The sequence below is a fragment of the Protopterus annectens genome, chromosome 2.part2 (genome assembly GCF_019279795.1).
Source record: "Protopterus annectens isolate FY-2018-M chromosome 2.part2, PAN1.0, whole genome shotgun sequence".
In the NCBI taxonomy this organism is placed as follows: domain Eukaryota; kingdom Metazoa; phylum Chordata; order Ceratodontiformes; family Protopteridae; genus Protopterus; species Protopterus annectens.
The window spans coordinates 601,338,472-601,355,555 of NC_056730.1; the positions used below are offsets into that span (position 1 = coordinate 601,338,472).

Here is a 17,084-nt window from a genome sequence, read left to right on the forward strand (position 1 = left end):
TATGAAATTATCCAGACTTCATCTGCTTGTCCAGCACTAAATAACATTCTAAATAACTGTGTTTCTAGTCATTCATTATGATCTAGTAGCCAACAACTCTTATCTGTCCACAAATCTATCTGTCTGTACTTGTAGCATGTTGCTAAGGCCTAGAACTCCTTGTCTCTATCCATCAGGTTGATACTCGCCCTCACATTTCTCAAAACAATTCTGAAAGACTTCCTAGCCAAAAGGTGGCTCTGTTCTTTCTCAACACCAGGATAACCTATAATGTATAAAGCCTCGCATTTGCTCATCTCGCAAATGGATGCACAAATGCAGTTACTCTTGCCTTTTATATAAGCAAACCTCTCCATTTTAAAATCCTCTATAGGAAATGCTTTCCATAGTCTCCCATGGTTCATAGCTGTTCAAAGAGCTGCCAGTTTGTGCAGAGAGGAGCACAACTGCAGGTCATCTAATGGTATGCTACTAACCACTCTCATTAGACCTTTAAGTGACTCACCCCTACTCCTTCCCATCTACCAAGGATTTTGCATAATGGATAGGCACTTCCCTGTCATCTTTGTTTCTGGTCTGGTGGATATGGGCATCCTGAGGCAAAGTAGTAACTACCTCATATTCACTGACAGCCATTTCATTTTAGAACAGACAAACACAATGTGTGAGAGATGTAGATACACAATGTCATTGGAGGAAAAGCTCTCACATACACAAACACGGAAAATGCAAACCAGGTTGTCAACATTACACCCAAAATACTCACTAAAAACACTAAGAAACAATCACATAGACTCACATATGTGAAGGTACTCACCTGTAATTTACCCAAACCTTCAAGACCATCTAAAAGCATCTCTCAATGGCCCCGCACACACTCAAGAAAGACAGTGCCTCACACAACACATAACTCTGAAAATCATAGTAGCCCCACTTCCAAGTTCATAAGGCAACACATCAAACAGCCAAACATTCTAGTTATTGAGGATTCCATTGTAAGGCATTCTGATGCCCCCCACACTAGGCTAAACAAGGCAGAAGATCACAGTGAGCTGTCTGTAGCCAGGGTACAACAGATCATGCATGCAATTAGGTCTTTAAACCACAAGTACCAGTATGACATCATCACAGTCAATGTGGGTGTAAACAACCTAAGACATACCTCAGTGGACTATATGAAAAGAGACATGTTGGAGCGTTATGAATATGTACCCCAGAAAGGTATGAATCTAGCCTGGAGTAGCATCCTACCTTCAAAACTGATGTCACAGTACCAGCAAAAAATGATTGACTTCAACAATTGGCTTAGTTTCTGGTGTCACAAAATGGGGATCCAATATCTGTCAGCTGGTAGAGACATGATCAACAAACCACAATGCTTTGTCAGAGATGGTTTGTGCTTGTCACCACTTTCCTTTCTTATACTGACAAAAACTTTATCTATCCGCATAGTGCCTTTTTTTAGGCTGTGCCAAGTTGTTAAACCCTCCAACATAACAAAAATTACTCATAACTACCTAAAGGTACTGCTGCTCAATGCTAGGCATTTAAATAAAAGTTGCATTCCCTGGGAGTACTCCTCATAATGGAGGATGCAGACACATGTTCAATCACAGAAACATGGTTCAGAACTATGGAAAGCACCCTGGCTATCAATGGCTACAATGCCTTTCATACATTTCCATTCTCCTCAGCTCTGGATAAAACAAAGGGAGGAGGTGTCTCAGTGCTCATAAAGGACAATTACACTGCAAGACCAGTCTGACATTATTCACTTTAGCTGCTCCGTGCCCAACTAGCCGTAGGTGTGACTGCCCATCACAGCATTGCTAGCTACAGATCCCATAACATAAGTCTGGAAAACAATACCTCCTACCTAAACCTACAGGAATCTCTTAACATTCAAGTTAACACCATACTTATGGGTGACTTCAACTACTTTCCCACAAACTGAAAGACTTATATGACTCATAATTCACTTGCTCAGAGGTTTTTGGACTTCAGCAACACAAACACCCTGGGGCAACCTGTTACAACTGTACAACCACATTCATAGCTACATAGAAGAAGCAGTAGTTGTCCAAGTCAAACCTATGATTACTAGAAAAAATAAACCACCTTGGTGGACTCCTAGCATAAATAGACTATTCAACAAAAGAAAAAAAATCCTCTCCAAAGCCAAGAAGAAACAGGCAAACAGTACAAAATGACACTCACCACTCACCAGTCTAAACAAAGAAATTAGAGAGCTGGTCAAATCTGATAAAGCAAACTATGAGGCAAAGATAGGGTCCCAAGTGAAATATAACCATAAGGCTTTTTTAATTATGTTCATAACCTCATGGGAAATGCAATGTGCCGAGTTAATCATGAATGACAGCACTTACACCCATCCTGAAACTATAGCAAACCTGCTGGCCAACAAGTTCAGTTCAAACGTCTCCCCCATCACCTCTTACTACACCCAAAGAAATACCAGCAACCATCCCCCTTAGTCATTTTGGGAGAATGGGTCTTTATTGTGCTTGCCAAAGCCAAAAACACAACCTCCATAGGTCCTGACAACTTTCCAGGATTCACAGAAAAAAAAGCTAAAAACTCAGGATAGCCATAGAAAACATGTTATTCCAAAACACAAGATGAGCACTTTCGTTTTAAAACATTTAAAACTTCATCAGATAATTCCATTTGTTAACGTCCCAGTTTTTATACTACTTTCAAAATGGTGGAATATGTCATGTGATCGCTAAGCTCCCTTGTAAAAGCCATATTTAAAGAAACAGGAATTAATTTTTGCACAGTAGAGCTTTTAAATACAATACATTTACAACAATTTTCCTCTTTATAGTTTACACTTCAAAACAACAAATTTTGCATAAAACCATCAAAAACATCAAATTATTTATCTAACTAATGACTTTAACTTCAATAAACACGCAATTGATGTTTGTTCATTTAGACCTGGCAGATTCCCTGCATTAAAGCGGACCTGCCAGTACAGCTCTCTTTTTTTTTGAATAGGAGAGACCAAGGCCCTGCTCTTATACTTGGGGTCACTTTTTCAAGAATACCGAACTTAAAACTATGTTCCAGATATTCTTGAATACATTTGGAAAGGGTGTTTTTTATCTTTCTTCTTCTTAATGCATATAGATATTCATACACCCTGTCCTTTAACTTTCTTTCAGCCTTGCCTATATTGAATCCAGTTCAAGACTGACTCGCAGCCACATACACCACCCCAGCAATATCTCAATTATGATTTCGTGACAACTTAAATAACTGTGAACTAATACTGAATTGTTCACCTTCAAGAACGTATTTACAATAAGTTCATCTCCCACACCTGCCCATGTTCATTCTTTTTTTCTACTACTTATAGGCTTTGAGAAAACATCCAATATATTTTTTTATGTTTCTGCATACATTTTCTATACACCACAACTGGTTTCTCATTTAATTTCTTTGTTGTTTGCCTGTCTTCCTTAAGAACTGGACCAGTATTTTTTCAAAGACCCATGTAATAAACTAACTATCTGCATTATACACAGTAATGAATGCATTCTTGTAACATTTATTATTATTGTAGCCACATTTCCATTACTTATACTTGTGTTCTGCATCCTTGTTATTCTAACTTATACTTAGTAACAAATGCATTCTTGTAACATTTATTGTTATTGTAGCCACAATTCCATTAATTATACTTGTGCCCTGCATTCTTGTTATTCTAATTCGACTGGGAATGTAGTATAGGCATGAAATAACCACATTCTCATTTATTCCTTACTTCATACATCAGATTTTCTACAAAGTCATTCAGATATCCTAATTAATTCACAGTTATTTATGTTGTCAGGAAATTATAACTGTGATACTGTTATGTGGCTATGTGTCAGTCTTCACCTGAATTCTGTATAGACAAGACTGAAAGCAAGTTAAAGGATAGGGTGTATGGACATCTATATGAAAGATACAAATGCCATTTTCAAACATATTCAAGAGTATCCAGGACATGGTTTTAAGTTCAGCATTCTAGAGAAAGTTGTTGTTGTTGTTGTTTGTCTTTCGGCTTTTCCCGGTTAGGGGTCGCCACAGCGGAACTCTGGTCCATTAATGATTGGCAGTAGATTTTCACAAACGCCGAGGTGCAAGTTCGACATTCAACCTTCAACAAAGGCACGCCCATTTACGCATGTCTTTCGAACGCCCACCCAACCACTGGGAGGACATGCAGACTCCACACAGAAAGTGACCCCAAGTATAACAAAAAGGCCTTGGTCTCTCCTATTAGAAAAAAAAAGAGCTGAACTGGCATCTCCGCTTTAATGCAGGGAATTTGCCAGGTCTAAATGAACAAACATCAATTGCATGTTTATTGAATTTGAAGGCATTAGTTAGATAAAAATTTGATGTTTTTGATGGTTTTATACAACATTTGTCATTTTTAAATGTGAAATAGAAAAAGGAAAATTGTTGTAAATGCATTTTGTTTAAAAGCTCTACTTTGCAATAAAATAATTCTTTACTGTGGCTTTTAGAAGGGGGCTTGGCCATCACATGACATTTTCCATAATTTTGAAAGCAGTACAAAAACTGCGACTTTAACTAATGAAGTTATCTGATGAAGTTTTAAATGTTTTAAAATGAAAGTACTCATCTTGTGTTTTGGAATAAAACATTTTCTATGGCTATCCTGAGCTTTTACTGTTTTTTTTTTTTTTTGTGAATTTTTGGCTTTATCAACTTTCCAGGATTCTTCTTAAATAGGCTTAAAAAAGACTCTGTTAATGTCACTAGAAACCCTGTTTAACCACAGCCTCCATATGGACTTTGCCCCAAAGGAATGGAGGACTCCAACCATTGTCCTTCTGTACAAGGGAGGTCCATCAAGTGACCCAAGGGAAGTATAGACCCACAAGCTTGAAAAGGAATCTGTAAGTCTATAGAGAGAATTATCATGGACCGGATCAATAAGGACATACAAACTCTCCAAATAATGGATCAGACCCAATTTGGCTTTGTGAAAGGGAGGTCTTACTTGTTAAGTCAGGTGGACTTCTTGAGAAAGTCACCAGGGCCATGGATGAGGGTAAAATGGTGCAAACTACTTGTCTAGACATGACCAAAGCTTTCTACACAATCCCTCACTCAGGAATCATAGATAAAATTACTGGGTTAGGCAAAAACCCCTACATCATCAGATAGATAGCCAACTGGCTCACTGACAGGACCCGTGTTGTCCAGATAGATGAATCCACTTCAGATAAGTAACTTGTTAGTAGTGGTGTCCCACAGGGCTCATTGTTGGGACCCCTCCTGTTTGGTATATACTTCTGTGAATTGAAGGCCAATGTCAGGGTTCTCTGGCAAACCAGGTTCACTGATGACTGTAAGCTGGGAGCAATCATTGTATTTCTAAATGATGGCAGCATCCTGCAAACAGCCTAAAAACAGACAAATGACTGGTGGCAAAACCATGGTCTCAGACTAAATGCTAACAAATGCATAATCATACCCTTCAGAAAATCAGACATGCCTATAAATTATAATATTGATAGTACACCCCCGACCCAGTGGTGAGGGACCAAGGAACACAGATAGATGGTAACCTAAACTTTGACCACCAGGTAGCTATGATAGTCATGAAATCCTTCTGTGTGGCTGAACTTATAAGTAGAGGCATGGCATCAAGATCAAAGGAAGCCATAGAGCCATTGTACTTGGCCCTCATCAGGCCCATAATCAAGTACAAGCCTCCCTTCTGCATACCTAACCCAGCACTTACACCAACTGGAGTGGTCCCAGAGGTTTCTCACTAAAAAAATACAAAGTGTAAGAAACATGACTTATACAGACTGATTAAAGCTTCTATCCCTTTACTCCATCTCATATTGTTTATTAAGAATGGAGTTATGCCTGACCTACAAGGCATTCTCTGATCCAGCCCTGATGAAAATCTTAGATATTCTCAAGAAAAATTATATGACGGTTATGTGTTTCTTGGACCTCAACCTTATTTGTGACTCTAACAGAACTTACTGGAAAGAAAGATTCATATCCCAAAGATTACCTTGTCTCTGGAATAAACTGCCCTGTTCATAAATCAAAGCAAGTCTTTCGTTCTCTACAAAAATAATATGGATAATTGATTGCAAACTGTAAAATCACTCTTGGGGTACTGCTCATGTTCTTTATGAACAGAGCCAGTCTGCTCCAACACCCTAAGTCCCACTACTCTGACATTACCCCATCCCATATCTGGGGAATTAAGATATAATATTGTCATATTCTGGATACTACTGACAAGGCTTATAAAGGCTTTTGTGCCATTCGCCTATTAATAACCTATGACCTTATGAACCTGTTCCTAAATGTGAGCAAATACCTTTTCATACCTTAGATTTCCTTACTATCCCTTTTTCATTCACTTCCTTAATTCTATCAATTTCTCTCCCCTGGCTTCCTCTGTAAATATACAATAAGCCTGCTTTTCTCTCACTTTGTATTGCAACTCCTGTTTGTATTATACTAACTTACCTTTAATTTCTCTGTAAACTGACTATTAAATTATTGTCATATAACTTGTATGTATTCTTTACCAATGTTTTCATATTATGTCTAATTTGTTATAATTATCTAAACTGTATTTGTTTTTTGTATTATTTTCAAGGACTGTAAAATTATTGTAGTTAAAATGTTTTGTAATACTCTGAAGCTTTTCTCCCCTACCTCCACTGAAAATGAGTACCTACCCAGTTGGACTTTCCGGTAATCAAATGTCAACAAATAGTAATATTTAACAATAAATAAATATATAATGCACATAGAGTTGCTCCAACAATGTGATATATTTGCAGTGACAGAAAATGTCACTAAAACCAGCTTTTCGGTTTTAGTGGATGTTTACTTACATGGAAACAACAAAAAATGTCTTTTGTGGGTAAAAATACACTGTTGTCAGTTGTTGTAGTAAACAAATTCAGTTTGTTTATAACAGAGCTCAGTACAGATTTTTAATCAACCAACTTTAACACCCAGTCAGATGCACAGAAGGTATGGATACCAGCCCCTTCTCTCTAAAGTATTCATTTACATAAACAGTTTCTGCTCAGCTAGGCAACAGCTTCTATTTCTCCTCCATTTACACATAATTTACTGGAAACTCTTCTTCAAAAGTCCGTATAGATCCAGAGGTCAGGAATGTGAATTTCTCAAAAGCTTGTGGCCATGATATAGTTTTAAAGAGAGCTGCTACTCATTAATTGCCATGGAGCTTCACCTCTCTCTGGTTTAACTGTCTGTTTGATTTATTTTCTACTTGCCTTAGACTCTGAGATACAGTTGTTGGCAAAGACAACTCCAAGAAGAGTTCAAACAATAGATACCTTGCTACATCAAGTAGTGTGCTTCTAACGCTCAGTAGTCACAGTGTCACAAAATGGATAGATGGATAGATAGATAGATAGATAGACAGATAGATAGATAGATAGATAGATAGATAGATAGATAGATAGATAGATAGATAGATAGATAACTGTTCAGCATATCAGCATGGTTCTATAATGCAGACAGACAGATCCCAGCTGTGACGCAGGTGACTTTTGTGTGATTGGTGGTCCTTATACTGGAGAAGCCAGTTGAGAGGTAAAATTAAATCCCATCACTTGTTACAATATGAAACAGAGTACCCATATTTCAATAACAAGTACTTTAAACAGACATTTCAAAGTTTGCAATGCAACAAGCTTGACACCTTAAAGTAGGCCCTCTATAAACGTGTCACCCTCCAGAGTTGGACATACCCTATTGCTATACCAGTTGATGAGGCTCCTCTTAAAAAACATCACACCATGTATCTTTCTTATTCTAATGGAAGGGCGTTCCTCATTAGCCCTTCTCTGCACTGGAAATTACCACAGAATCTCTGTTATTATGTGTTGCAATGGAATGTATTTTTATTTCATTATCTATATCAGCTGCATACACAGCATTATGTACAATCTTAAAAATTAATATCAAATCAACTCTTATTAATCTATAATTTATTGAGTATAGCACCATTGTTTCCATCCTTACCTTTTAACCCCTTTCTTTATCTAGTAAAATTTGTTGAGCAAGGTATCTCTGTACTCTGTCCAATCTGTTATGCTGGTAACAATTATAAATGCAAACAGCTATGCAATACTCAAAACGGGGTGTGACCATTGTCATGAACAGTGGTAATAACACTTGTTTATCCCTACTGCAGATAGTTTGTTGTAAATCTTTGATTAACATATAACATTTTCTTATGGTGACCACAACCATTCAAATGAAAAATCATTATTAATTGCCACCACAAGATCCCTAATGCTAGACACATCTTTCAGAATATTACTGTTCAGAGTATAATAATAATGAGAAAAATAAAAGAGCACAGCGTTGCGAGTCCACAATCTTAGTTTAATATAAAAATAATAAAACAAACAGGTTAAGCGCTTTCATCAATAAGTATGACTTCTTCAGAACAAACTGCCATTGTGAATTTTACATTTAAATACAAGTTGCTGGTCTGCCATTGGTTCTAAACCAACCAATTCCATTTATGGGAAGAGGACATACTGAAGTATACAAGCAAGAATTAATTTAAATAAAATAAATTAAATAATTACATCATAAATGACCATGTCCACATGGCATAACCTTAAAATAGTACAAAATTAATACAAAAGTACTGCCACAAAAACACTTAATTGCAACAAACATTATAGACATTGCTAGATTTGATTTGCCTTCTCTTTGAGAATTGGCATAATAGTAATATGCTCATTGTAACTGTTGAAACAAGGGGTGGGGATTGGCAAAATGCATTATATAAGAAAGAGTTATTGTGGCAGTTAAGACTAGCTGCTGATTATCCATCTGGGCTCAATGAGCATATTACTATTATGCCAATTCTCAAAGAGAAGGCAAATCAAATCTAGCAATGTCTATAATGTTTGTTGCAATTAAGTGTTTTTGTGGCAGTACTTTTGTACTAATTTTGTACTATTTTAAGGTTATGCCATGTGGACATGGTCATTTATGATGTAATTATTTAATTTATTTAATTTAAATTAATTCTTGCTTGTATACTTCAGTATGTCCTCTTCCCATAAATGGAATTGGTTGGTTTAGAACCAATGGCAGACCAGCAACTTGTATTTAAATGTAAAATTCACAATGGCAGTTTGTTCTGAAGAAGTCATACTTATTGATGAAAGCGCTTAACCTGTTTGTTTTATTATTTTTATATTAAACTAAGATTGTGGACTCGCAACGCTGTGCTCTTTTATTTTTCTTGGTTTGGTGTGAGCACTTGTAGTACCAACTTTTTTTATATAATAATAATGAGGTTTATTATCTCCAAAATAAATCACATCTAATTTTTTTCTCTTAAATTCCATAGCTCTGCCATTAGCCCAGTTCTTTACTGTATGCAAGAAACTTTGTAACCTAAATTGGCCATCAAAATTAAACACTATGGAATTAACTTTTTCCATCATCCACAAATCTACTATACCAGAGTATGTCATTCTTTGAAAGGTCTAATAAAATGATGGTGAATAATTTTGGTTCGAATACCAAACCCCAAAGGACACCGACTTCAAATTTTTCTTGCTTTGTTTTATTTCTGATTGTTCTTTTGCAAGTTCTATCCTCTAACCTACTGCCAACCCATCTTAAAATGTGTGGATTATTCTTTTATTCTTTCTTTCCTTTATAATATTTAGAATTCTCCCATGGGACACTGAGTCGAAGACATTTGCAAGGTCTAGATAAACAACATCCTCCTTTAGACCCAGATCCTTAGATTTCCAAATCATTATATAAAAACTAATTAATTTGGTTAAACAAATATCGCCTTCCATGAACCTGTGCTGATAAATATCAACGCCTTCATATATATATTTTTAGTGAGATGATCACAAGCAATACATTCAAAACATTTCTCCAATATGCAAGGCAAACTGATCGGGTGATAGTTGATTAAGGTAGGTACAACATGCATCTCCATCCACAGTGGTAGAAAAAAATGAAACAATTGAACTCTGATATAAATAATGCAAACAAGGAGTCAGGTGACTAATTGCTTGTGATAGAAATAACCCACTGAGCCAATGAGGACAGCATGCAGTAGTAAGTGTAATAACTTTAAGAACTTTCTTCACAGACTGTATGGAAATATTTAGATATAATTCTTGACCAGAGCACCCATCCTAAGGTATAGCTAGCCCGGGATTACATTTTATTTGTGGGACATTAGCAATGAAAAAATTGGCAAGAAGTCATGAGGATAACCTCTTCATGCTCCAATGGTGTATTGGAATAACTATCCTTTCTATATGTTCTCAAGTGTTTGAATAATGCTTTTACTATCACCTGCATTTTTAGCCAATCTATATGCATGCTTACAGGTTAAGAGTTTTCTGAGCCTTAACTTTGCTATCTGATACTGAGTTTTGTTGAAGTCACTCTGTGTCTTTTTGTAAGCCTGCCCTAAATGCTTTTTCTTTTTTCTGACTTTTTCTAATCTTGTTGTCCACTATAAGCTGAAATGTTTACCATATGAATGAAGCACAGGTAGAGCATGTTTCTCTGTTAATGTATTCATAAACTCAAAGAATTCACAGAAAATCCCCAATGATTCTGGGACTCCCTTTTCTTTTATTTTCTCTCTCCAATTCCATTTTGCATCTTTTAATACCTCACAGTAATTTGCTCTATAAAAGGATTTCTTGAGCTATTTTGTTAGAAAAACTTCTTAATATTAATTTCTAGTATGGTATTGAGCAGTGTACAAGACTGATTAAGAAACTGGATATTTAACTAATCAAAGCAGTATGATTTACAGAATAACTGAAATGTTTGATAAGTTCAGTCAGATAACTGAAACACAAGGGAAGAATATGCAAGTAATTGCAAGTCGCAAGTCTTTAGAGAAGGTATATACTTGCATAATGGAATAAAACAGAATATTATTGTACATGGATTAGTTTTATACAGTCCTGTTTGTGCATATATGCATGTGTGTGTGTGTGTGTGTGTGTGTGTGTGTGTGTGTGTGTGTGTGTGTGTGTGTGTGTGTGTGTATAACGATGGTCAAATTTATTCTCATTTTGAACAGATGTATTTTTACTGCTTTTCTGTTTGTTTGTTTGTTTAATCTTGGTAAGTTGTTTTCGTCTGTAATTTCAGCTGACCAGGAGATCAGCAGTTTGGCACCAAAGATGCTAAATATGCAAAGGGACATAATATATAACTGAGCTGGTGATCCTAAATGTTCCACGAATGTGATACATTTGTTGAATTGAGACTTTTTTATTGTGACCTGGAATTACAAGTGATGCTGGAAAAAGTTAATTATGATAAAGAAGTACTCCAGCATTAACAAATTTATCTTAACTGTGTGACTGTCATAATTCAATTTAAAAACAAAATGCAAGAGTAATTTAATTACCATCACTGAATTTCTGAAAGGGGCTGTATATCGTATACTCTCAACTTATTAAAGCTAAGTCTCCCAAAAATATCAGACATCTCTTTTCCAATGTATACATTGGGAGAAAAAGGTTGTGAATTGGCTTTTATATTAAATTAGAGTTCTAAGGATGTGTGAACTCATATAAACATCAAATGCTTGTGCAGTTGAAACACCTATGAAACAATAGAAAAATTCATGTTATAAATTGCTTGAAGTCATCTCATTTGGCATAAAGGAAAATAATTAAGATTGCTGTAAAGAAACTATGCATTTCCATTTCCCTCATATGTTGAAAAACTGCTTTGTATCTACTATGTCCATTTTATGTTCTATTTTAGAGACTTGTATGCAAGTAAATCCTGCTGTTATCTATGTACCACAGTAAAAAGTTGGATTACAAAGATCAATCAACTCAGGATAGAAGAATAAGCTTCAAGTAAACTAATCTCTTGCTCTGTGTGTGTAACATTAATTTGACATTCCATTGTAACAGCCATGTTATTTGTGTGAAACAAAATTTGATATAAGTTCTGCAACATTAAACTAAAAAATGGTTTATTCTGAATGACAAAAGCAAACAAGCAAACAAAAAAGAATAAAAACAAAGTACAATGAAAAATGTAAATAAACTGATTAAAAAGAGTAATTACAGAAAAGAAGCAAGATGTAACACAAAGAAAAAAAAATGGAATACAAGCCAGGAAACATTTTTAGCAGACCTACTTAATATTTTACAATAGGAATGGATGGCATGTTGTTAATGAACTGTGAAGAATAAATCTAAACAAAAAATAAATGAATAAATAAATAAATAATAGCAAAAAAATAAATAAATAAATACAACTCAGCGAAACATATAATTTCTGAAAAAAGAGACCTGTTTGAGTGGCAGAACAAAACAGGATGCACTGCAAAAAATAGTGGAACATAAGCAAGGGAGCAGTTTCTACCAGACCTAGTCAATATTTTAAGAGGAAATGAGTGTATGCTTTCTGCAAAATGAGCAGACAAGCAGTGTGCTGAATTTACACTTCACAGAAGGTTATGGACTTCTCACCTATGCAAAAAAATGTGTTTGTCAAATATAGGACAGATGTACTCTTTCTTTTCTTAGATTTTTACTGTTTGGAACTTATCATATAGGTATGAGGTTAACTTTTGTTAAAATAAAATAAATCTTCATATACTAGATTAACAAAACTGTTTTATATTTTGTGTAACACAAAGGGATGACACCACAATCTGAAAACTGAGTTCACTCATAGAAGAAAAAAATCAGTCATGTTTGTTCTCATACATTCTGTAACTGTTATACAGATTTGGCCACAAGGGACTCACCTTCATATCTGATATTTCTTTTTCATAACACTAGTTTTCATTTATTACAAGAGGAGCTGATGACATGTTGGGTCTAATTAAAAATCATTCTTACCCTTTTTCTGGAAGAGCACACTGTTGACTATGGCAGACATGGACTGGAGCTTTTGTTTGATGAGACGATCATCAGGAAGATTTTGAATAAAATCTCTTAACAATTCACTAATTAAAAAGAATACTGACAGTTAGAAGGTTTTCTCATTTTTCAGCATAATAAATTTATACTCAGCCAGTATACTTCAGTCACTGAAACAAACAACTAAATGCAGTCACATAATGAATTCCCTAACCCCAGCTCCACAATTAACACATTTTTCTTAATTTCTTAAGTATAAGCAAATATTCAATCTTAATTCTGTAATTAGGCTGCATTAAAATGTTAAATTTTCCTGTACAAGAGCACCTGTGATGATGTTTTGAATTATGCAGGTGCAATTCCATTTAAAGAAGACTGACCATAGGATATCGTAGCACACAATATCAGCAATTAGGATTGCAGTCCCACATGACTTGGTTTTCATAGGTTCATAGGTTCATACTAGGCTATCTGCCCAAGGGCATTTATAAGCCTAGCCCATAGTTATGTGGCTTTCGCCACCCCTTTAGTTTGAATAAAAACTATGCCTATCATTTTGCTGTGCCTCTGTCAAGCAGTGACACTGAAGTAATCCCTGGGGTATATCTGCGATCTCCCATCCATTGGTCAAGATTCCTCTTGAACAAGGCCAGCAAGGTGCTCTGCCTCACATGTACTGAGATTTTGTTCCACAGCACAGGGAGTCTCTGGGTGATGAATCTGTCCCTCCAGCACGTTCTATTTATAACCGTGTCAAGGTTTAAGTCTCCCGCCCTTGTGGTTCTGAGGGATCTAGATTTTTTGAGGTGAAGCATATTCATCAAATCTGGGTTTGACATGGCCTTATATGTCAGGCACAGGTCACCTCTGAGCAAGCGGTATGAGACTGAATAGAGCTGGAGTTCTTTCAGTCGGGCAGCATAAGACATATTTTTGAGACCCTTTATCCTTTTGGTGAGGAACTTTTGGGGTCTTTCAAGCTGCAGCAGGTGTCTGGTCAGATACATTCCGAACGGGGCATTGTACTCAATCATAGGTCTAATGAGTGATGAGTACAGGGGGACGATGACCTCCCTTGATCTAGATGTGAATCCCTTCATGATCAGGTGGGCGATATAGAAGATTTTCCTAACTACTTTAGCAACATGAGTGTCAAACGAAAGGCTACTGTCAACCTGGGTCCCCAGATCCCTGATGACTTTTTCTGTGCTCAGTGGATTGCCACCTATATGGTAGCTAGGGGTAACCTTGTTTTACCCGAAGGGTATGACTATGCATTTTTTGGCGTTTAACTTCAGGCCATGGCTCTGGCACCAGTTATCCGTTTCTGTGAGGCCCTTCTGGAGGATATCTGTGTCAGATGTGTTTTCGACTATGGCCCAGTTTGCAGTCATCTGCAAACTTTGTCAGCCATAACCCTCCTGTGTTTGCTTGTACTTCAGAAAAGTAGATGCTGAACAAGAGTGGACCCAGGACTGAGCCCTGTGGGACACCACTCGTGACAGGCTTTGAGTCTGACATGGCTCCAGCAACTCTGACCCTGTGGGTTCTGTCACTTAGCCAGTTTGCAACCCATCTTGTGATGTATGGGTTTACATTCAAGCTGATGAGTTTTTCGATGATACCTGAGTGGGGTATTGTGTCAAAGGCCTTTGCCAGGTCGAGGTAGGCTGTATGGACTGCCTTTCCCTCATCAATGGCCTTGGTGACTGTCTCGAAAAAGTCAACCAAGTTTAAGAGGCAGGATCTGCCTTTGACAAAGCCAAACTGGGTTGGATCCAAAGTCTGCAAGTTCCCTATGTCTTTATTTATGGGTTCCATTATGATCCTCTCCATGGCTTTGCAGATAAGGCTTGTCAAGCTAATGGGGCGGTAATTTCCAGGGTCTGTGGAGGCACCGCCCTTATGAAGTGGGACCACAGTCGCGGCGCCACTCCTTGAGTACGTATCCTGAGGTGAGGCTAAGATTAAACAGCTGTCCTAACTGTGGGTTTAATTCCTCGTTGAGTTCGTGAAGCACACAGCCGGGGACACCATTCGGTCCCATGGATGCTGTGTTTTTTGCCTTAGTGAGGGCAGTTCTCACCTGGGCGTTGGAGATGTTTGGGGGGCTACAATCCTCTGAAATAGATATCTCTCCTTTTGGCGGGGGGGGGAGAAGTTTGCACTGAACCTGTCAGCCAGTATGTTGGCAATGTGTGTAGGTTCAGTAATTTTCAAATCATTTTGAACTAATTCTGAGCATATCTGGGAGTTTCCTCCTAGGTTTCTAACATAGCTAAAGAAGGCCTTATGATTGTCTTTAGAGTCCTTGGCGATTTTTCTCTCAAAATTTGCCTTGGATGATTTTATGAGAGCTCTTAGTTTTTTACTTATAATGATCAAAGGTGTCTTACCTTTCAAGGATTTTGCTCTATCTTGTAGTAGCTTCCTACTTTTGTTGTAGAGCTTGTTTATGGCTGGGGTCCACCAGACTGTATGCTTGCCTTTGGTACAGAGAGTCTTAGTTTTGTTTGGGATTGCCTGATCCATGCAGTCCTGTAGGTGCTGGTAGAAGGCATTTGTAAGTGATTCAACGGTTTGAGTAATGTTTACCACTGGCTCAGGGGCCTTAAAGGAGACCACACTAGTTTTTAGAAGTGTGAAATCGGCTTTTGAGAAGTTTTTCACTGTGGTCTTTTTTGTTTCAGGTGGGGGCGGGATGAAGACCTCCAGCGAGATTAGTTTATGATCTGATCTCACCAGTGAGGGGTATACTTCCGGTGTTGAACATTTTGATCCCATGTTCGTGATGATGAGATCAAGTATGTTTTCTCCTCTTGTGGGGATGGTGACTAGTTGTTCCATGGCATTTGAGTTTATGAACTCCAGGAATCTTTGGGTTAGAGTGTTTGGGCTTGAGTAGTGTTCCCAGTCTATATTAGGGTAGTTGAAGTCACCTAGTATGATGGTGTTTGGAGATACATTTATCCCTCCAATGTTTTCAGGAAGGCCATGTGAGGTTCCTGAGTTTGAGAGGGTGGCCCGTAACATGCTACAAATTGCAGAGCAGTCTTGCCTATGGTTAATTGTACCTGGATGGTCTCCGATGCATCGTGCGTTGCCACCAACCTTGAGGTGTGGGTGTCCTTTATGAATATGGACACCCCCCCTCCTTTCTTGGTGTTGTCCGGATTTTGGGGCCGGAACGCATGATATGAGGTGAAACCTGTTAGTGCTGGGGTGCTCTCAGGAGCCTTGAACCAGGTTTCTGTCACAGCACAGACATCGATGTTCTCCATATTGAGAAGGGCCTCGAGTGCGTGCATCTTGAGATTGAGACTTCTGGCATTGAGCAGCATTACCCTTATTTTTTTCCTTTTTGGTGTTCTAGGGTGATAGGTTTAGAATTTGAGCCTTGCCTAAAAAAGGCACTATGGGGGTGGCAAGAGCCTTTGCCAATATCCAGAAGCCCAGGGGTGACAGGTGCAAGCCGTCCCTTGCAGCGTGGCTTGTCCAGCATGTCATCCCAGGCAGACAGACATTGGATCCCCTTTGAATGACAGCAGAATTTAAGCCAATTATTAAAGCTGATCATCTTATCACTGTATTGTGGCATCATTCTAGGTGAAGGTAGGATACTGCTCAAGGTCAGGGTCATACCTGCCTGGGCTACATAATCAGAGAGCTCCTCGATGTCCCTTTTCATGTAGTCCAAGGAGGTCCGTCTCAGGTCGTTGACACCAGCGTGGACAATGACTGAGTCCCACTTGTACCTGCTGTTGAGAGACCCGAGTGCTTGCGTTATGTGGCGGATTCTAGCGCCCGACAGGCAGCTTACTGTGACCTTCTCCTTACTCAGTCTGGTGAGCGGGACGTCAGTGTGTCTGACTATGGAATCACCAATGACAAGTGTGTCTGGCATTTTGTTTGGCCTTAAGGGCTGTGACTGTTTGACACTCTGACTGTGTGGTCTATGTGTTGCATGTGTTGGGTCGTGAGGTGGTAGTTGTTTGGGTGTCTGCTTTGGTGGCCTCTGCTGTTTTGGTAAATTTTTGATCAGAGCCTCCGAGTATGTCTTTGTGTGAGTATGTGTATGATTTGAAGTTGTGATGGTACCATGTGTGACTGGGTATGTATTGTGTG

At 37.9% G+C, this 17,084-nt stretch overlaps 1 protein-coding gene across 1 annotated transcript in view; it reads right to left on the reverse strand.

The window, feature by feature from the left end:
- The window catches only part of LOC122795974 (dedicator of cytokinesis protein 2-like), a 2,887,083-nt gene that overhangs the window by 227,673 nt on the left and 2,642,326 nt on the right, over nucleotides 1–17,084 (reverse strand). The window contains exon 25 of the mRNA XM_044064456.1: nucleotides 12,939–13,045. Within this exon, the coding sequence (XP_043920391.1) occupies nucleotides 12,939–13,045 (107 nt within the window). The remainder of the gene's footprint in view (nucleotides 1–12,938; nucleotides 13,046–17,084) is intronic.